This window comes from Amblyomma americanum, chromosome 6, assembly GCF_052857255.1.
Source record: "Amblyomma americanum isolate KBUSLIRL-KWMA chromosome 6, ASM5285725v1, whole genome shotgun sequence".
In the NCBI taxonomy this organism is placed as follows: Eukaryota; Metazoa; Arthropoda; class Arachnida; order Ixodida; family Ixodidae; genus Amblyomma; species Amblyomma americanum.
This window is the reverse complement of record NC_135502.1, coordinates 60,077,751-60,099,114: the sequence shown is the minus strand read 5'-3', so window position 1 is coordinate 60,099,114 and position 21,364 is coordinate 60,077,751. Positions and strand designations below refer to the sequence as shown.

The window sequence follows — 21,364 nt, the reverse complement described above, 5'->3', positions numbered from 1 at the left end:
TGCCTTGTGGGGGCGGGGAATCCCTTTGCTTTAATGTGCACTATTCCGCATGAGAAACATTGTACCTTCATTCTTACCCTCTCCAGGAAAGGTTTCTGGCTAAACTCATAACAGAAACAGCGAATTTTCTAACGAGATTTTATTTTACCATAACACATACAAAATTATGCAAATTTTGACACTGCTAATACACAACACTTGGTCCAGACAAATGGTTGGCCTACACAACTAAACCCCAACCTGCCTGCCAGTTGGGTTTTGCCTTGGTGGTTTGACCAAACCTACAGGACTTGCTAATATCTTGTTCAATAGCTATGCATACACAACAGCAAGTGAAATTTTCAAAGGAAACTACTACACGTGGCAGCCTTGGTTTACGCAGTCAAAAAAAATGTGCCCAAGTAAAAAAAAAAATAACCCATATTTCGGCACTACCAGCACACCTATACAATACAACACACTTGTGACTCATTCTTTTTTGTCGCAACAAAAAAAAATGGCCATGTATACCACAAATGAAAGACTAGTGCACAAAAAGTATGAACCTGTTGTGAATGAACGTCTCCCAAGCTGTCCACTTTCTAGAACTACTTGTTGCACATAATGCACCTTGAGGCAAGTTCTGTAGGATTATACAAGGAGTACATTAACACTGGTACAGGTCTCCCATGAAGTAAAGGTCACATCTGTGGACTGCTCCTTCTAATGCCATACGACCATCGAGTCGTGATGAATGTCATGATCTCTCAATGTCCACAGTGTGCCATGCTGAAGTACACTGGCGCCAATGAACAACTAAACACACCTATTTATCTACCGACTAACTTCGCGTAATGGAAACGTCCAGCCTGCTTGCTCATGGCCCGACTGTACTGAACACAGACACGTCTTTTCCCTGCAAGGCTCAAGATTCAAGACCAACGTAAAATAGAGAGAAGAAACACTAACATCTGCTTTTGATATCAGCAATGTGCTAGTGATAAAAGGAGTAAATGCCAACTAAACAAAAGCGATGCTTATGTACAAGACTCCAACATTCACTTCCAGTAAACTATGTTGGCAGAAACATGTACATCACAGTTTACACAATTTATAAGCACAGTTCACGGCCACTTTGGCAAGTACATTAATACAAGTGCGTACCATACAATTTGAACGAGTAGCTCATTGACAAGTACAGCCAAGTGAAGCAGATATATGCGCTACCTGGTATATTTTTTTTCTTTTTGCCTCCAGGCTATGCACAATCTGCTAGCAGCACATAAATCGTGCACGGTGCCTGAGAGTTAAACCTGCATTTAACTTTCAGTAAGTTCGTGGCTAGACAATGGCAGCTATGCTTGTAAAGAAAATTCCACAGTGTCTGTTCATGATCTCCGTTGCTTGGTACACTTTTCAACCTAACCATCTCCTCTGAGTCTCTCTCTTTTGCTCCACACAGCCAAGCAATGCAAGCGACATTTCTTGCAGCACCTTTCACTGTCTTGGGTTAATATCATAAGCCCAGATCAAATCTGTGCATGCAAGCAGACCAATCTGCAAGACATTGAGACAGACCTTAGCAACACTCATTCTATGAAGTCCCTCACAATTACGCCCACAGAATGCTTTGCAAAACACTGCTGAAAAGAGACTCACGAAAGCAGCTTAGCAAGAGACCAAAGTCGTGGCTAAACACAGATTCAGCGCTTACTGCCCATGATTCTCAAGATGAACAGGAAGATTCGTACAATGTCCATGTAGAGTTGCAGTGCAGCAAAGATGTGTTCTTCTGGACTGAGCTCCAGCTTCCGACCACCCATGAGCATCTGAGTGTCAAAGGCCAGGAACTGTAACCAAAAACCATATGCAAGCTGTCACATGGGGTCAAATGAAGCCCTTCACTACAGCATCCGTCATAGCCTGAGTCGCTTTGGGACGTTAATCCCCACAAACCAAACCAAACCAAACCAAACCAGGATCATGCATATCTTACGCTCTGCAGCAGAGTACAGTCGACGTCATGGCATAATGTGCTCTAGCAGTGGGCAGCAGACAAAAAAAATTAGTACTTAACAGCAGTAGCCACCCAGCTTGTAGGCCTATGTGGTTCTACTTTCGTTCAAGTTTTGTTTCTGGAGCGTAATGACTGCAGCTAGGTCTAGCTTTGTTTGCAGAACAGTACACCCTTCGAGTACTCCACAAAAGTCTGGCACTGAATGTACAGTTTGGTCTCGCAAAAGCTGCCCCTCAAAAGCCTGCGGATTGCTACCCCAAGCATTCTGCGCCCATGAAATGTCGCGCAGAGAAAAAAAAAAAAAGGCTGGCCTAACTAGACTGCGGCTTAGTTAAAAACATATCGCGAGAGCTAGGATATCCCTCCACTTTAATGCGATAGCGTCGGGGAGCTGATGTCGCAGAAAGTCCGGCGTCGTCGTTGACCGTGAGCAAGAAATCCCCGAAAAATCCCCAGAGAAACAACCTAGAATCTATTTGGGCCAGCTAGGTCACATGACCTAGTGGTGTCGCCACAACCTGCCCACCGGATTGTGAGAAAACTGTCCACCGTGGCAGGTGGCAGTTAAATTAATGATTGGTCGCGGGAGGTTGCTGGGAAGAGCAAACTGGACTGCACAAGTCCCACCAGTGGCAGCACCTGCTATTGCAGGGCAGTGGCGCATCGCTTAACCACGATACCACAGCACCAGGAGTGGTATGGGGACTTCCAGGGATCTACGAATGTTAAGTAGAGAATACTGAATTCTTTATATATGGGCATTCACCCATTAGCTATCACATTATACCTTTAAGGCAGAGCTTAAGTGTCCCCTCCAATTTTTTCTCCCCTCTCAAGGCTTGGTCTTTTTTTTTTTTTGCTTCTTCTTCTCTCTTGGCTTGCCTCAGCTCCTACAACTACATACAAGGGGCTTCACTTACATGACCATCTGCGGTGGCGTCCCAGTGACAGCTCTCGCCATGAAAAAATGTTAGCATCCCACATTCACTACAACTCAAGGCTTAAGAATTTCATTAGTAACGACATCCCTTCCATGTTGCTAAGGGTACTGCAGCATGTCCATTCTGGATACACTCACCGCCATGAAGAGAACTGCACCCAGGACGGCATACACAGTGTTCAGAATCTGGAATGAACCAAACCAGTGTCAGATGCCTTTCCAGTGTGAAACACACAGCTGCCATAAGCAACCATATTTATTCCAGCAAAATAAGAATAGTACTGGATTCATGTCACATACCCTGTTGTAGGTGAAGATGGTAAGGATACCAAACAGGAAAAGAGCCCAGACAGCAACGAAAAGGAAGCCAGCACAGCTCGTGAAGTCAAACTGGATAGAAAATCAAAACAGAAAGCAGATTAGGTAGCAGAACATGTGAGCTGCTATGTAGTAAAGCAAGCACTATCAGCTAACACAAGTAAACCACTGCAATTAAGGTCTACCATCCATTATAATTGTTGATGTGGAAAACATGGATGTTAAATATAGCAAATTAACATCTCAAACAGCTTTAAAAAAATTTTTGTTTTTAGGAGACTGACTATCAAAGGTCAAACAGAGGGATGCCTCCAGGCTATGCTATCTGTGTCTCCATTACAAACCTACCACACATGGGGTTGGTTTCTAGTGAGGGAATAAAAATATCCCCTGGTGTGAAGACATGTCTACTAGTAAAGAAACACCAGTTGATAAGCTGCGCCAGCGCCTCCTCTATACTTTCTGTGCCTGGGAAAAGGAGAGGCGAACAATGGGAGCCGGCCGTCGGGGCTAGTACAGCCTTTCGCCGCCACGCGCCGCCACCGGAGTAGGACGCCCGTCGCATCATTGTTGCTCATAGAAACGCAGACCGTTCGCAGCTATTCGGTCGTTGACTTTTCAGATGGGTTCATGTTGTTTCAAGTACAATCAAAATTTTTTTTAAAGGGAGCTCGGAAGCTCTTGTCGCTAAGGGTAACCGGCCCATTTCAGTCGTGTCGTTTGCGGCTATTGCTGTGCAATGCGCTCGCCCGTCGTCTGCTGCGCTGATATGACAGCGCGGACCTGCTTGAATCCAATTCGTGAAAAATTGTTCTGTCACCTTTAAGTTCGCTTGTCTGAGGGTCGTTATTTGAAAGCAGTGTTTGGCAGAAGCTAATACTGAAAGCTTGGGCGCTGAAAAAGCTCTGTTGCGTGCTGTTTACTCATGTAACAGACGACGCAAGCCGGAAGGGCATGCGCTAAGTAGCACGTAAAGCCGTTAAGACTGCTTCCAAAGCGGTACCTGATCCCGCGTTTCCTTCGTAAAGTTTTTTGATAGTTACCATTGTCGCCACCGAAGCCACAGTTGGCGCCAGAAAGTGTGGTGCTGTGCCATGTGGTTTTATCATTTGATCGGCCGCGCACTTTCCTGCAGAACTGTTTCTCGAGTCACAACGTTGACGCTTAACTTGAGCGGCACGCGCGAAAAATGCGCCCTGCTGTCAGTGCCATCAGTTATGTAACGTGAGGCACTGCACCATCTGCCTGAAGATAGCACTGCGCGGACTACCTCAGTGCAAAGGGTCTTCAATCCTTCTTTTAACTTTCTATCTCCCGTAATTCCTTCCCCTTTTTTCAACTATGCCTCATGGCACACTTTTCGAATAAAAAAAAAAGATACAGGGGTTCATGTATTCAATAATGGTGCGTTGTGATTCAAAACTTACTCCAACTCGAAAAAAAAAAGCATTTATTGTGGAGTCCCACTCCCACGTGGCAGTAAAGCATATGTCACTTTCACAGTTTCACATACTTTCGCGAAAGGGACTTTTTGCAAAATGTTTAACTACATCCTTGTCAGTAACATTGAATGCGTAGTTGCGGAGGAGCGGCCTCAGGAAAAGAACCAATTCATGAGCTTAAGCCTGTGCTCGTTGCTGCCATCGCTCTTGCACTTAGCAACTTTGAAGCACAAAGAGCTGGGACAGCGTGGTCTACTAATGTAGTGAAAGGCTTTTGCAAGGTCTCATCTTCCTGCAGGGTGCGGTCAGCAAAAGCTCTTATTGTGTCGAGAACGAAGAGAAGTTGATCTGACGGATAGAGCAGCCCATCTCGGTCTTCGCTGCGGGTGAACTGAAAGAGTGGCTGGTTGCTAACTGTCTTCGTACACAAAGTAAGGCAGTTCTTGCATTCTATATGCTCGCCGACAACTCGTGCAATGTAACCGCCCACATAAGCGGTAGCAGAGTTCTGAAGCGATGGCAGGTGCTGTGGCAAAATTGTGGTAGTAAGCCTCTGAAGCACCAATCTTTCTCTCAACAGCCTCAGCGCTGCTTGCACAGTCGATGTCAGGGGAGGCTTTGGAGCTGAAGTAGAAGTTGGTTGCGCAGAAGAGAGGAGATCAGCGGGTATGAGCCTTGACATTGAAGCTGTGACATTATTGATCACTGGAGGGCGCCACCGCGTCGGTCAACAAAAAAGCACGCATGACTGGGCTAGTCAGTGCGTGGTATGCCCTCGACTGGTGTGTAGCCTTTCACTCGTGGCCGGGAAATGTTCCTGGCTCGGCTTATCACAACTTATCTTATCCCATCCTTGTTGCCAGTTGTGATAAGCCGAGCCCGGGAACATTTCCCGGCCACAACACGCCAGTCTAGGGCATACCACGCACCTACTAGCCCAGTCATGCGTGCCTTTTTATTGACCGACGTGGTGGCGCCCTCCAGTGATCAATAACGTCACAGAAGCACATTCTTTGTGGGCAATATTGAATGCTGAATTAGACGCAGCGGTCATGGTCTTCAGTAGCTTTCTGAGACCTGACAGTGCAGCCCTAACATCCAACATGTCGTTACACCCGGACGACATTCGCAAACTGCCAAACAGGGATTCAATAGGATCGCTGTTGAATTTTCGGGTGGGGACTAAAAAAAAAACCTTTGCTTCTGTCACCAGATATTTGACACACGCCACTGTAGAATAGGTAGCAGGATCGCCTGATACGTCTCGTCTGTGAGACATTAACGGGTATGCCCACATCTTTTTCTTTTTAGCACTTCTAAATACATAGGGACAGATTGCATGCAGAATACGAGCTTGAAAAAGCCTCACGAAAGCATGAATGCAATTAAACATGCATGCAAACGCGAAAGCAAGAATCGTACTGCGTGCAGCCGATCAGCGCCAGCCCAGCTTCTCGTATTCTCGAAGAGAGCGGAGGCACCCGACGCGCCAGACGTATTCTACTCACACAGCGCCGCCATGCGGCAGCCGCGAGCGGCGGCGGAGCTGGCGCCCGACGGCCTGAGGAAAGCGTTCGCCCAGGCACAGAAAGTATAGAGGAGGCATTGGCTGCACTAACAGTTCAAATGGCTGACCGAACCAATCATGTCCCATCTGTTGGCAACAGCTGCATAGGTTAGCTCAGCTGGTACAGCGCATAGAGAGAAAAACACTTTAGTACCTGAAATTTACATCCACTGCTTTAGTTACTCTAAGTTGACTTGCACATGACACATGCAAGTCAGCTTTCAGCAGTAAATGCCACTAGAGAAAATCGTATTTTAACGTGCCTTTGTGTGGCAGGAGAAGACTGAGACAGCCAAGCAGCAAGCTGCACATATTCCAGCAGCCATGAGGACAGTGTCGGTGTCATGAAAGCTGGAACAAATAAAACAAATGGTTACACATGTCGCTTGAGCCATTTCTTCAGCAATGAATGAAGTTCGCTTCAACAAGGCTGACTCATTGGCACTGATGGAAGAGTAAGAGCGCAGGCTAGACATAGTGTTGGCTAGAGGCAGTCTTCAACAACAATGGCAGCACTGCATTCAGTTCATAAATATTTATTCTACCAAAAAGGTGACACACGACAGTGCTCTAAAGTAAACCGTAAAATGAACGCTAACTCCCGGCTACACTGGTTTCGACACCAAACTTGGGGCAACTGAGTTCAAACATGCGCAATTTTTTTATCTGCTTCAAAAGAAACCATAACAGAAAGTACATGAGAGCCTGCACTGAAACAGCCGCACAGTCGGTTGCGATATTCCTACTGATTTTGCCTTCTGAGCAGCAATTAAGCAATGCTACACACACACGTCAGCAAAACTAGCAATGTGCACAGAGTGCACAGTGGACTATGACAATAGCAAGACTAAAACTAAAAAGACACAACAAAGATTAGCATACAGCTGGCTGGTCAAGAGCTAGTTATAAAATCTGGTGGTAGAAAGAATTTCCTGTTTTCAGAACTCTTCACAATTTTCAGCCAATCACAACAGCACCAGCACGCCTCAAATACAACACTGTAAAGCTGTGCAATGTGCATTAGTTTATAAAAATGGGAGGTGGTGACTAAGTGACATCATGCAAGTGAAAAAGTTCCTGAATACAGTCGCCGACCAATTTTCCGGACCCGAAAAATGGTCCCAATAATCGAACAGTCCGAAAAATCCTTAAATACAAAAAAATCACTTTATTTAGATGAAATCGGCTTAAAAAAGTCACTGATTTTACCTTGCGGAAAATTTCTCTTGCTGGCGACGATTTGCATTTGTATTTGCACCAAAGTTGTGTTTTCGCTGTACACGCTAGACAGCAAGGTCACGGCATTCAGGTGAATACTTCCCTTGCTTCTATGACAGGCCCAGAGGCACCGGCGAGGCCGTATTGTCTACAACCCGAGTGTGCACCACACCGCTCGTCAAACACACACAAGGACAAGGCACTTTTCGTTCAAAGCGGTGGAACCGCCGGACGCAATGACAAAACGGCGAACGGATGTAACTTCGTGAAGGCGGAGCGCCCCTCAGTCGACAAAATCCAAGTTACGAAACAGCGAATGGCGAACTTTACCCGCCGCGGTGGCTCAGCGGTTAGGGCGCTCGGCTACTGATCGGGAGTACTCGTGTTCAAACCAGACCGCGAAGCTAGTCGAAATTATTACCCAGCCCTCCACTACGGCACCTCTTTCTTCTCTCACTCTCTCCTTTATCCCTGTGTCCTCCCAGATACTACGCCATTTCCTTTCCCCAAAAACCAATTTACCAATTTTCAACTGCCTGGGACAACATTGGCAACAAAAAGCAAGTTGACGGTAGTGCCACCTTGAAGTGGCATAGGGTGCCTGGATGCCCGCTCCCCTCCCCTTTGAGGGTGGGGACACCCTTTGTACTACCGGGGCCACCATTTCCCCCCTTGCAGCGGCATGTTGGGTCCCACGTGCCAGTTACGTGCAGTGCGCTATGCGTCTGGCACGGCTTTTGTGCGGTCGCGTGGCGACTGCAATAATGCTACTGATCTGGAAATTGACAGTACATACTTGTTCCACTTGTGGCAGTAGTGTTCTTGCAGTTTTGAGCATATTTTATGCATGATGCACTCTCTCTGACTACACAATAATCGAAAAGTTATGATGGACTGCTGTGTTTCCAGTCAACGGCTGCACTTTAAAAGAAGAGCAGTTATTTGTGTTCCCTGATAGTGATAATATGGGCTATATTAGGGTCACCGAATTCCATAGAATTATGCTGTTTTTGTTGTTTTGGACGTGAAGATTGTTCACAAGGCCCCAAGTTTCTCTTGTACACAAGCAGCGTGGAGCATTCATGGCCTGCCAAATATAATAATTTTCCGTAGTCAGCATCCACTTTTCCAACATTCTGTGAAGTGTCTTTGTCTTGTTGCTGCACAGTATGTGAAAAATTCCACGTAATAATACCAAATTTCTCTTCCAAGTAATCTGTCGCCTCACTGCTCTGGAGTAAAAAGCTGAAGACACGTCTGATACCAAATGGCCATATTTTCTGAACTGTTTCTCTTAGTGGCTTGTGCTGCAACAAAATAATTCAGTTGTTCGCGTTTCATTTTGAATGGTGCTGACTACACGTAATCGTATGATGCGATGGGACCATGTCTTCCTAATTTTTAGTGACTAAGTCGCTTTATTCGAGGGCAAATTTAACTTAACAATTTTTTTTCCTTTCAAAACATGAAGAAAAATCATCAAAAGCGACTGAGCACAGCACACGGGCGAATTTGCGTTTCGCCTCCTTCGAAGCACAGCCACCACGGTCGGATCGAACCCCTTACTCGCAGCTGCGGAACCGTCTGCTCCAGCTTCTAAGAGACGCTTGCTTGCTGTCTCACTCGATAGTCGTCGGGCAAGGCAATAGATCTCTTATTAAAGAATGAGTCTGGGTTAGTTGTTTAACCACGTTTGAGGTAAAGCACGCAGGAAGACGCGGGCTAGTGAACATGACCGACAAGCTCTCATCCCTGCTTCTGTCCTCGATAGAGGCAAAAAAAAATTAATCTATAGGACATGGCTGCCCAATAAACACGCGTGACGAATTTTACTGACGTGGCAATGTGACGGCAATGAAAAGAGCTTTTTTCCCCCAGTTATGGTTTCTTTAATAGCTATACGAAAAGGAAGGAAAATAAACCATTACTGGCGAAAAAAGCCGCCTTTCGTTCACGTCACGCAGCCGCGGTTTCTTTGCTTACTGACGCACAGAAGATAGGTTTGGCGCCATGATATTTGTAGTGAGCTGGCGCAAAGAAGTTGAGAGGGGAGGGGTAAAAATTCCTTCGTCGCATTAAGATAAAACAAATAATAAACTGAACAAAACACTGCGACAAGAGCTTCACATACTCACTTACCCACAAGAGTGCCTAAATAATATGGCTGCCTTATTAGAAAACGCCTTTGTGATCAGATTGTGAAGAAGCCGCTCGGCAAATTTTGATGTAGCCTGGCAGGTTTTAACACTCGCCTTTAAGCTTTCTTGGCCAACATTCTTGGCTTTCTTAGCCTTGGCCTAGTGCAAGCACATGTGGTCTGGTGGACAAAACATGCTACTTCTGACAGCGTGGTGCAGAACATGCTATGTGTACCGAGCCGGCTGTAATCGGGAGAAGAAAAGCCGCAACGCGTAACGGCAAAGAGGCACCTCTAACCGGAAGAAGAAAGGCGGCGGAGAACGCACAAAATTTGCAAAACCGAGGAAAAAACGGGCTACGCCCCTTTGCTTGAAGTGAGCTCGTAGTGTGTGCGATGCAGCTGTCAGAGACCAGGTTATGAAGAACTGTTGTGTTCCCGGGTGTTCTGCCTAGACTATTAGAGTGCACTGGCTTTTTGGCTTTGCTCGTGAAAAGCGTGTGCAGAAAAAATTTCCAATCGCAGGTCAAACCAGACTGCCTGACCAACAGTTAACCCCAAAGTATGAGAGGTACGGCATGCAAAACGCTTGTTTTCCAGAACGATTTCTGCTGGGAACGGAGGTATAATGCACAACTTATCTTTGCATCCTCATAATACGCACCTTTTCGCATTGATTTCATGGCTCGAAATAAGTAATCCTGTTTGTTGGAAAAGTAATTGAAATGCAGAGTATCCGGGTCAAGAGATTTCAGTGGAATATGCTACGCAAGTTGTAAGAATGCTATTATGAAGGAACACAGCGCAAAATGAACGCTACAGAAGAGAACCAACACGCATGAGTGCACCGACTGTTCATTAGGCACCGACTTTCTTGGCAGATTAGCTGCGAAAGGTAGTATAATTTACAGTAACTACCTCTGATTCACTGTTAAGACAATCTCTGGTACCACTCTGTCTCAGTAGAACACCGCATTTCCTGAATTCCATGCGGCAGCTGCAGTTTTCTCTTTGAAACGGCGCGCCGCCGCATTGCACTCAATGCAGCTGAATGGGAGAGTGAGACCCAACATGCCCCCGCTGAGAGCGGCGTCTTCACCCTGAAAGCGATGCTGGCCCATCAAGGCACCCTAAAGTGGCAGAGATCGCAGGGACCTCTACTGCCAAAAATGAGGTACCCAAAGTATGTCGAGCCAATCCAACTGCAGCGTAAATCCACCTCAATCCAAGATGGCACCTTTTGCGCTGGCGAAAAGCCGATAAGATGGCCGATTCTGGTTTGCAGGCGACTGAAATTAGTCCAAAAAATCGAACTTTCGGACTTTTAAAGTCCGAAATATCCGTCGCGAATATGTATGCGCTTCTATGGGGTGACTGACAGTGCCTCATCGAAGTCCAAAATATCCTGCAAGTCTGAATTATTGGAGTCCGAATTACCCGTTGCCTACTGTATAGATATATGACTGACTATGAGCAATTGCCAAAACCAACTTCAGCTAAGTGATCAGTGGTTCAAAAACTGACAATGAACTAACATTACAGGAAGGTAACTGTTTTATATGTCTAGTATGCGCAATTAGTGGGTTATGCTCGAGTCTCTAAATCCAGCAGCTGGACATAATCATTAAATGGAGAAGTATACAACTTCTCAAGGTTCATACCTTGATATCACACCAACCATGTAGGACATCACCAAGGTCTGCAAAGAATGACTTTATAGTTAGTAACAGTCAGATTAATGCTATTACGCTGTTTAAAATGCAGGGCTTGGGTGCAATAAATTAATAGCAGTGAAGTTCATCCTAAACAGTTGAAGTGAGGAACAATTAGTCACAGATTAGGCAACTTGCTGAGAGCAAAAAGCAACAAATATTTGAAATCATATGGCTTCACAAATGTAATGGCATGTAATGTCACGCAAACCCCCCTCACACCTATTTTATATTTTACTATGTGTGTTCATATATATTCAGCCGAGTGAATACAAATGTATTCGTACATGCTGTCTGCTCTTCAGTATTCAGTACCAAATGTCAAATTTGTCAACAATGGTGTATAGCAAGCTGCTGGACATTTGCTAGGCTAAGGTTAAATCATAAAAAAATTTCATGAAGCAATACAACTCTACCTAATAGCTTCCATGGTTGCAAAAATTCAATTACCGCAAACACAATTTCTTTTTTTCACAGAAAGGATGTATTGGAACAGCAGCAAACACTCGGCGTGCCAATGACACTGAAATGCATGCATACACACACAAATGGCTGTCTTACTTACCCTATTTGCTCGATTCTAATGCGCACCTTTTTTCCAAAAAAACTCATCTGAAGATGGCATGCGCATCAGAATCGAGTACGAAAACGCAACTATGTCAGCAGCACCCTATTGCCATCAGCATCACAAAAAATGGGTGCACGTTACAGTGTATATGGTAAGACACTTACAAAGATGAACAGCAGGATGATGTTCGTGGGGTAAGAGCGTCTGAAAAAGTGAAACACGCAACTGTTATTTTATGTCTGATGCCAGAGATAGTAACTTTGAGACTGAATGGAATGACTTACCTCAGGCTTTCACAACACACCAGTAGTATATAGATAACAAAAAAGGCCACACTGAAAAGAAGAGACACAAGGCAGTGTAGAATTAACCAATACAAGCACATCTGCAAAGCTTGTCATGAGTGCTAGTAGGTGGTCAAAAACAAACTTGAACAATATGTGAGGCTTCTGAAAAAGTATCTAAGATCACTCATGTGTAACACTTACAAATGGTGGCAAATAAACAAAGTACTTACTACGCTGCAATGTATGCTGAAAGATTGTGCTGCACAAAAAATTTCACATGTGGCCTGCAAGGGAAAAGTAAGAGCAAGAAGGGTTTGGGAAGTTTTAGAATTACTGTCAGGAAAAACAGAGCAAGTACTATTGCTGCTACTCACTCATATATAAATAAAGCGATGAACCCAAAAGTGATAGCAAGCTGGACCATGAGAATGGCATACACCTGAAAACAAGCACAATCAACATTTTTCTGAAGCAGAGCAAATGTGACATCCGCTATGCTCCCTTCTTAGGAAGTGCACTTTACATTTAAAGGAATTTCTTTGTGGCAATCAAGAGCTTCTTGCTAAGGATGTGCGAATATTCAAAATTGCGAATACAAATCGAATATGTTTGATATTCAATTCATATTTGTACTCGAGAAATTTATAATAGAGAATTTCCGAACATTACAAAATTTTAGAATATTCTCCAGCGATCGTTACTGTGCCGACCTTCAAAATCTGATCATGGCAAAACCACAATATCTTGGCAAATTTTCTGATAATTGAGTTTAAATACGTCCTCTTCCCTTTCTTCACTGCCACGGTGGCTCAGTGGTTGTGCTGCTTGGCTGCTGACCCGATCAGGTTTGATCCCATCCGCAGGGGTCGCATTTCAATGGAGGCGAAATGCTAAAGGCCTGTGTGCTGTGCGATATCAGTGCAGGCTAAAGAAGCCCAGGTGGCATTTTACAAATTGACCTTCGGATAATCCTAGGCAATACCTCAAGTTCCTTGAAACCAGAATGAATGAGGTTTCACAACAAGGTTGTTTACAGATGCTTGTCGTGTCAATTCATGGATTTTATTTTGTTACACATTTTGCATGACCACATTACCGGTTGCATATTGTTATGCTGTCTAATCAAGTTTTTTCTTGGTTTGGTTTATGGGGGTTTAACGTCCCAAAGCGACTCAGGCTATGAGAGACGCCGTAGTGAAGGGCTCCGGAAATTTCAACCACCTAGGGTTCTTTAACGTGTACTGACATCGCACAGCACACGGGCCTTTAGAATTTCGCCTCCATCGAAATTCCACCACCGCGGCCGGGATCGAACTCGCGTCTTTCGGGCCATCAGCCGAGCGCCATACCCACTGAGCTACCGCGGCAGCTATGTCTAATCATGTAGTATACACTTATGCGCACATGTTTTCCATATAGTGCTGAGTCAGTCTAGTTTTGATTTCAGTTGCAAGGGCCATACACTATTTTCAAAAAGATAATAATACTAACAATAATAAAAATAGGGGCAATAAGAGCCTGTTTATTTTTTTTACATATTTTTTTTACTGAACAGATATTTGATTCGACTTTCAAAGGCGCAGTATTTTTTTCACATTTATATCGATTTGTATTCGGAAATTTCAATATTCGCACACTTCTACTTCTTACCAAAAGATATGTATACCTGGCAGTACGGCTGGGAAGCAAGACAGAATAATATAAAGCGCAATATTTCAATATGGAGATACTGCTTTCATGTGGTAGCTGGCACTTGCGAACCCCATCGTTATAGATGTGACAATGATCGGCTGCTGCCTACATAATAACAAGCATGATATTAACAGAGATGCATAGGTTTTCTTGAAACTAGGCATAAGACTTGAGGTATCTATCACATACATCCACAACCATCTTTTGCCTGTAGCAACGCTACCAATGGCAGCACCCCTGTCAGTATAATAGCAGTCTGCCTTTCCAAAATATCTTGAGATAATTATGAAAAGCAGGGTTAAATAGAGCAATAAATTGTATACCAAGTTGCAAGAGAAAAAGAAATTAAATGTTTAATATTTCTTCGAACGAAAAGCTCTTTATTGCGTCTAGTTCTATTCATAAAAGGTAGTATATCCACTCCAGGTCAACTATCAAAAGAGCCAGGCAGAGTGACAAGGTTTGAACAAGGCATGACGCTACCATCGGCTCTGGCTTGACTTTCTTTGGCAATTTAAAATATAAACTCCGCCCAAAACAGAGTTCTGCTCTCCTTATTGTCACCACAGAGAATGGTTTACGGTTTACGAGGTCTAACGTCCCAAAGCGACTCAAGCCATGAGGGATGCCGTAGTGAATGACTCCGAAGAGTTTCGACCACCTGGGGTTCTTTTTTGTGCACTGACATCACACAGTACACAAGCCTTTAGCATTCTGCCTCCATCAAAATGTGACCGCCACAGCCTGGACTGAACCCGCACATTTCGGGTCAGCGGCTGAGCACCATAACCATTGAGCTACTGCAGCGGTAACAACAGAGAACAATCTACAAGAATATGCCAATACTTTCATATTCATTTCCGACAGAAGACAACAATCCCTTTAACAACAAATGAGTAAGTATGACATGTGGGAGAGAAAAACCAGGAGTAAGTTACAACTGCGCCCCACCTTGCGAATAAAGACACGCCTGATTTCTTTGTTCGAGAACCCACTCCAGGATTCAAGAGCAGGCACGGTGTCTCTTTCCATGGGTTCAGCAGGAGAGCCAGGCCCTGTAAAACCACAAAGGCTTTTAAACTGAGTCGAGGAGGGCCAGAACACACAACTTAACCATCTATATGCAGTTAAATCTCAATGATGCAGTCGCAAGTGACATGAATTTGAGAAAGATGTGAGAGTTCTAAAGGAACTCAACTTCTGAACAACTTATATTCCTTTTGTGCAGTAAAATGATGGGCCCTTCAACATTGCCTTTCCATCCTTTAAGCTTTTTACCAATAAACGTCCAACTGAACAATCAATTTCGTATTTCATGCATGAGCAGCTGAAATAGTGGCGTCACAAGTGACTACCACAGTATAACATCCCATGCTAAAAGAGCTGTTTGTAATGACATAATACAACTTTGGTTGTCACAGAATTAAGTTACTTTTTTTCATTGTGCTCCAACATTCACCTGCAACTCCAGAAAAAGCTTGTCCAATGCACTAAGGACACCTTCCATCAAAGGGTTATGGGATGCGAAATTGGCCGAAAATGTTAATTTTACTGTAGCCAGGCCACTTTGCTCGATTTTACTGTGGACTGGGCAACAGGCTGCATGCACACAAGCACGTCTAGTGTCTCAGCAAAAGGCAACCAGACTTTTAAAAAAGATGGAGTGTCCCAGCCCAGTGAAACCAACTAAGGGTTTTTGAGGGTTGTGTAACCTAGTCTGGAGTGTATTTTTCGTCCTCCAAAGTTTAATTCATTAGTAAAAAATATGTAGCTAATGTATTAATTTTTGGCTTCTAGAACAAAGAGTAGATCGTAGATTGTGTAGATAGTCTTCAAAAACAGGCGACTGAAACGTTTGTACCAAGGTACTGTTAACAAAGAACAGTTTATTTTACTGGATGAAAAAGATAACTTGCACAATAAAAAAGCTTCCATGTGACAGCACTGCTCCTTCAGCATCCCGAGACGCATCTCAGAGAACAAAATCCGCTCTTCTCTGGACCACTGTCCCTGATGGGGCTTTGTGTGTGCACTGGGCGAGAGATATGCGCCAGCAGCTGGTCACGTGGCAGCTTTCTTTTCAGGCTGGTAAATAAGGCTGCGTAAATGGTACCTTGGTGCAAGCGATGATGCCAGCTATTTTTCATAACGATTTACAACTTCTGAATTGACTTTGTTAATGAAAGCTAGCTAATTAGTCTTTACTAATCAATTAACTTTGGGTGAAGAGCAAATACTGGAGACTAGGCCACATGACTCTCAACAGCCCTCAGCTGGTTTCACTGCGCTCGGACACTGTCTTTTTTAAAAGCTTGGTGACCTCTAGCTGAGACACATGAAAAATTGCAGGCAAACACGACGAAATTAATTTTTTCCGCTAACATAGTGTTTCATAAACTTCTGACCATAGGTGTGCCTCATTACTTTTTCACTGTTATCCCTCAGCAAGAATTTCCACCGTGCACCGAATGAGCCCGCTTGTCTCAATACTGTCATCACTTGTAGTGCAAAAAAATCTAGTCAGATGCCATATTTCTGCAGTAGTTTTGCTTTCAATGCAGCCAATTTTTTTTTTTTTTGAGAAATCTGCATATCAGTGTTGTCGAAAGGTACTTCATCAAACTAAACTGACATCACATTGAGATTTGCAGTCCCTACAGAGAAACAGCCAGAATGCATCATGTACAACGTACCATGCATCATGTACAGAATGCGTCATGTAGATAAGATTTGGTGGATTAGCCCAGTGCACCAGTCAGCAGCTGGGTCAAAGAGAGAGAACAATGCAGTGTGTTGTGCGCTGGTGCGTTTCTGTCATAAAGCTGCGGCCCACAGTTACTATCTTAAACTAATTCTGCAAAAGGGGATTTCTAAGCAACCAGTGCAAAGCACACGGAGAAACCGTGATCACCAAAAAACTGGGAACTTTCTCAATCAAAACATCAGCTCACTATTTTGTCATTAAAAACCATGCAACATGTTGAGTAATGATGACAGAAGCCTACGTCTATAAAGTAAAAGCATCGAAGTAAGCCAATAGCAGCAATTAAAAAGACAACATGGACACCAGCCAAAACTCTGCATGCCACTCATCTTGAGGCATGTCGCTCACTCTGTAATATGAATAGCATCATGGTCGCGCATGTTTGTGCTTTCTGAAACAGCCGGCTTAACGAAACTCAGCAAGTAAAGGTCCTTTCTAGTTGCTTTATGAGATTTAATGTCCCAAGGCGACTCTGGCTATGAGGGATGCCATAGTGGAGGGCCCCGAATAATTTCGATCACCTGGGTTTCTTTAACGTGCACCGACATCGCACAGCAAATGGGCCTCTAGCATTTCGCCTCCGTCGAAATGTGACCGCCACGACTGGGATCGAACACGCGTATTTTGGGTCAGCAGACAAGCACCATAACCAATGGGCCATCACAGCATGTTTACAGGTTTTTTCTGCAGGTATTCGGTTTTAAATTCTGTTCTGAACTAAATGGACTTTTTTAGGCTCTCAAAAAATTCATGTCATGTATACTTGCTTTTACTTAACTGACCAGATATGCATGTTAAGTGTAACATGCATAGCACGTGTACAAGATGTCAACATGGATTTGAAAACTCAGTGCCTATAAAACTCTCATCAGACCTACCCTAGAATATGCGGATATAGTCTGGAGCCCCCATCAAAAAATTTTAATCAACAAATTAGAGCCCATCCAAAAACTAGTAGTAAGGTTTGTATACTCAAAGTATTCTCGCCAGACTACCGCTACCAGTCTAATAATTCAATCAAATTTGCAAAGCCTGTCACAGCGAAGAATCATTTCAAGATTAAAGTTTTTGTTCCAGCTTCTTCACGGCCACTTCAAAATAACAAATTCACAATACTTACACCCTCCTTTCAAACACTCGTCTAGAACTAACCATAGTAAAACAGTCCGTCAACCAGTCAGCCGTGTAAATATCCAAAAGTACTCCCTGTTTCCAGATGCTATATCCTATTGGAATAAACTGCCTGAAGATGCGGTGAAGTGTACGTCCGTGAAATTATTTGTTAATTATATTGAAAAAATTGACTTTTCTGTTTAATTTTCTGTATTATTTTTGTGTTTAGATCACAGAAGATCTCTGTATTTTTGTGTTTGATCACATTGATGCCTTGTTAACACTCCTGCAAGGGCCCGAAAAGGGCCTGCAGTATGTTGAAATAAATAAATAAAATAAAACACTACATTTTCGAACTCCTGCAATGCATTCACAGTACGGAACGGTCAACAGAAAGGCCTTAGCAGGAAACAATGGAACCTGACAAGCTACGCAAGCCAAATTAAACATAGTGCTGTCTTTATCTTAGCTTCTGCATGCTTCATTTTAAGTGAATATTTGCATCTAGCAACTTAAACCGATGACACCTCTGAGGAAACCGAGCACAACTCCATCCAATTTACGTTTTCAGAGCAAATGGATCCTGCGGCTCTTCGTGGCTGCATCGACGTTTGTGCGGCAGCAAATATGCATTTATTGCAGAGACAGTTGGATTTCATGTTGTCTCCTGTACCTTCTTGTGTCCCGTCTTTGCGCTAAATTCACTTCAGTTAAAAAGGAAGCCCTTTTTTTCTTCTGCCTCTCCATTCCAACCAGCGATGTCAAGGCCTGAAAGGGCTATGCAACCCAACCAACAACTGGAAGTAGATGGTAGCCTGGCCTCAGGTATCCATGCAAAGAAAACCGTCTTGAAGTCAACACATTCTACTTAAGAAAACTGCCGATGGTGGCAACACCTGTATTTAATTTTTTTTGGTCATTTCTTACTCATAAAAGCACCATTTCAAATTAGAACTGTTTCTTTGTCATCACAGCATAGTAATTTATCGATACAGGTAAACTTCAATTTGACCTTACTGTCCCTTCAAAGCAGGGTGCCAAAGCATGTTGGTGATAACCATTTAAGGCGCTTAGTACACAACTGTGTACACTGCATACTTGCAGCTTTTTCTGAAAGTGTGCTGAACATAGCAGTGACTTTATTTGTTTCACAGGAATCAGCATCATTCATGTCGCAAATAAGTTAGCTTTTTATGCCACACTGTGAATGTTGTACATAATATTTAACAAAATATTGAGCTGATAGCACGTCTTCCACCATTTTTATACAGACAGATATTGTCACCAGTAATACCATAATTTTTTCTCAATTTTGACAGCACTGTGTGTCTTTAGGAGAGAAATTTATTCCACGATCCCATAGGTGTTCACCTGACAAATCCTCATTTCGATATTACTGCTTCCAACCGTTTCATTTTGTACGAAAACTTCCATGCACTAGGGTGCATTTACATTCTTCTTTAGTTTGAAAAGGCTCCTTCAGACAGGCAAATAGACTTTGGCAGGGCAGTGCAGTGATGACCATAACAGACAGAAAAAAATAGCTCCTCATAACACCTCACAGTTTTTAAAAGGGTAATTATGAGAAGGTGACACTACTTGTATAAACATGTTTGCTCAAAATGAACTAGTGTAGAAGTCATAATATTGCAGTCTGAATTTTGTTACGGCATATTAGAGATCATAACACTGCCATATTATGGGCTTGTAAAGCAGCGCTCAGTCGAACAGTGTCATTCAACTAAGAACAACTGCAGGTTTCGAGGAAACAGAGCAAGCCTCTGATCTGTTCATACCATTTTGCTACTCATTGGCAAAGAGTGCTCTTTTTGAAATAAAGCAGTTTCTTACTCACTGATGGACCATGCAACATGCTGTTTTGTACCAATCGCATCCAAAAATTAAGAACAAAGTCATGTGATACAAAATCTAGGCTCAGCTCATTTTCACCTTGCCCAATGCCAGAGAGAAACCACCTTTCAGACATGAAAACAAATACCTCTTCATTTTGTAAAACTTACTAGCGCCATACATCCAGAAACACTTGTTTTTTATGTAGTAACACTACCCGCATATTCCCAATTTTTAACCACTTCTCCCTGCGAAGGCTTCAATCCCCTGTGTATTATGATGCATGTATGGGTAATAGGACCGCGCATATTAGCTACTTCCTGGAGAAACTTGCTAGCCCAGCGTTCCTGCATGCACCAAGGTGACTATGCAGTTAACAACTTGAATTTAAGTGTTCCACTATCCATTCAAACTGACTTCAACGCAAGCTGATATACCTGGTGATGGCTTTCCAAAGTCTTGTACTGGCCCTGTATAGTCTTGCCCTGGCCCTGTATATGGGGGTGGAGCCGCTGGAAACTGGTCTTGTGGTGAAAATCCAATGTAGGGCTGTTGCTGTAGCACTGGCTGAGTTCCAGATTGTTGCGAAACCATCGGCAGAAATCCAGTATTTAGAGGGTAAGGCGGCGCAGTCGGCATGCCTGCATGTGATGGCTGGGCAATGGGGGCATAAGGAAGAGGTATAGTCGGCTGAAGAAAAGGTGGTGGTGGTTGTGGCCCCGAGGCCGACTGTTGCATCGGGTATGGTCCGCTTGACATGGTATCTGCAGCAAGGTAAGGCGAGGCAACATCAGTTCTGTAGTATTCTCTCCTGGGGAAATGCCTATATCGTTAATTTGGTCATGATGGCGAAAGCGAAATGCTCGTGAGGGCGTCAGCTGAGCAAGTGCACAGACGAATACCGAAACTATACCCAAAGATAAGTATACGTTAGAAGTATACAGACTCTAGTATACCGACTCTACAATATTCGAAAGATAAGTATACGTGAGAAGAATAACGACTCTACAATATTCGAAAACAGGTTTTTCTATTCAGCGAAGTTTTAACAGCGATTTACCGTCCATGCAACAATCAGTTAATGGGGCGCTGAAGGTCAGATGTCGGCACAACACCAATTTTCGTGTTCCTCCAGCGTTCTGAATGCTGATATTTTACTAGCCTACTGAGACGGCTGTCAAGATATTCTTCGGCGGGCAATCTTAGCTCACTATGAAAATATTAATGGATATACTGAGTAATGGTACATGTGTCGCGACGAGACGTAAACAGCGTGCTTATTTACCGCAGCCCTGTCAATCAGGAACCGACATTCATGCAAGCCCTTCCCTGTGCGGCGAGGCCAAAGGCACCGAGCAAGCTACTCACTCTATTTCACGCCGGTGAACACCACCACAACGGGAGCATGAACTGACGCGGACAGGATATCCGACAAGTGACGGAAGAACAGATTTGCAAATGAGCGGCAATGGAAGCTAGCGCGTCAGTGGACTCCGGCGGGCTTTCGCAACCGTACGCAATACACTAGCAAAACACGACACGAAGACCGCCCCGACGCCGCTGCGCTGCGCCGCGCGCGATCGCAGCGTCGCCACGGCAAGACGGTCGATGGTATACGTCGTGCAGCGTTGCCAGCGCGGTAAATCCAAGGTCTTCGTGCAGTCCGATGCGTCTGTGAAACTATGTCGACTCTTTGTCTCTGTCCATATCGTAGGTGTAGGCTTTACAGCGTTCTTCCGCGTGCACTTCTTATTGATAT

At 44.0% G+C, this 21,364-nt stretch overlaps 1 protein-coding gene across 2 annotated transcripts; it reads right to left on the bottom strand.

Moving 5' to 3' along the window:
* Positions 1 to 119: 119 nt before the first annotated feature.
* On the bottom strand, positions 120 to 21,187 carry LOC144093580 (protein lifeguard 2-like). 2 transcript variants are annotated; one of them, XM_077627119.1, is made up of 12 exons: positions 20,974 to 21,187; positions 20,043 to 20,369; positions 14,829 to 14,932; positions 12,560 to 12,624; positions 12,416 to 12,469; positions 12,183 to 12,233; positions 12,063 to 12,102; positions 11,280 to 11,317; positions 6,527 to 6,614; positions 3,237 to 3,326; positions 3,075 to 3,122; positions 120 to 1,829 (listed from the first exon to the last, which is right to left on the bottom strand). In XM_077627119.1, the coding sequence occupies exons 2-12, from the start codon at positions 20,362 to 20,364 to the stop codon at positions 1,683 to 1,685; spliced, it is 1,047 nt and encodes a 348-aa protein (XP_077483245.1). In that variant the 5' UTR covers positions 20,365 to 20,369; positions 20,974 to 21,187; the 3' UTR covers positions 120 to 1,682. The 2 variants fall into 2 exon arrangements, with proteins under 2 accessions (XP_077483245.1, XP_077483246.1); XM_077627120.1 differs by lacking the exon at positions 20,974 to 21,187 and adding an exon at positions 20,891 to 20,953.
* Positions 21,188 to 21,364: the final 177 nt, after the last annotated feature.

Bases quoted from the DNA above. Each gene is read 5' to 3' on its own strand.
- LOC144093580 (XM_077627119.1), bottom strand. From the start codon at position 20,364: ATGTCAAGCGGACCATACCCGATGCAACAGTCGGCCTCGGGGCCACAA. The intron at 12,234-12,415 runs GTAAGTACTTTG...TCTTCTTTTCAG, and splicing joins TCAGCATACATTGCAGCGTA to TGTGGCCTTTTTTGTTATCT. The intron at 11,318-12,062 runs GTAAGTGTCTTA...CATTCTTTGCAG, and splicing joins TCATCCTGCTGTTCATCTTT to ACCTTGGTGATGTCCTACAT.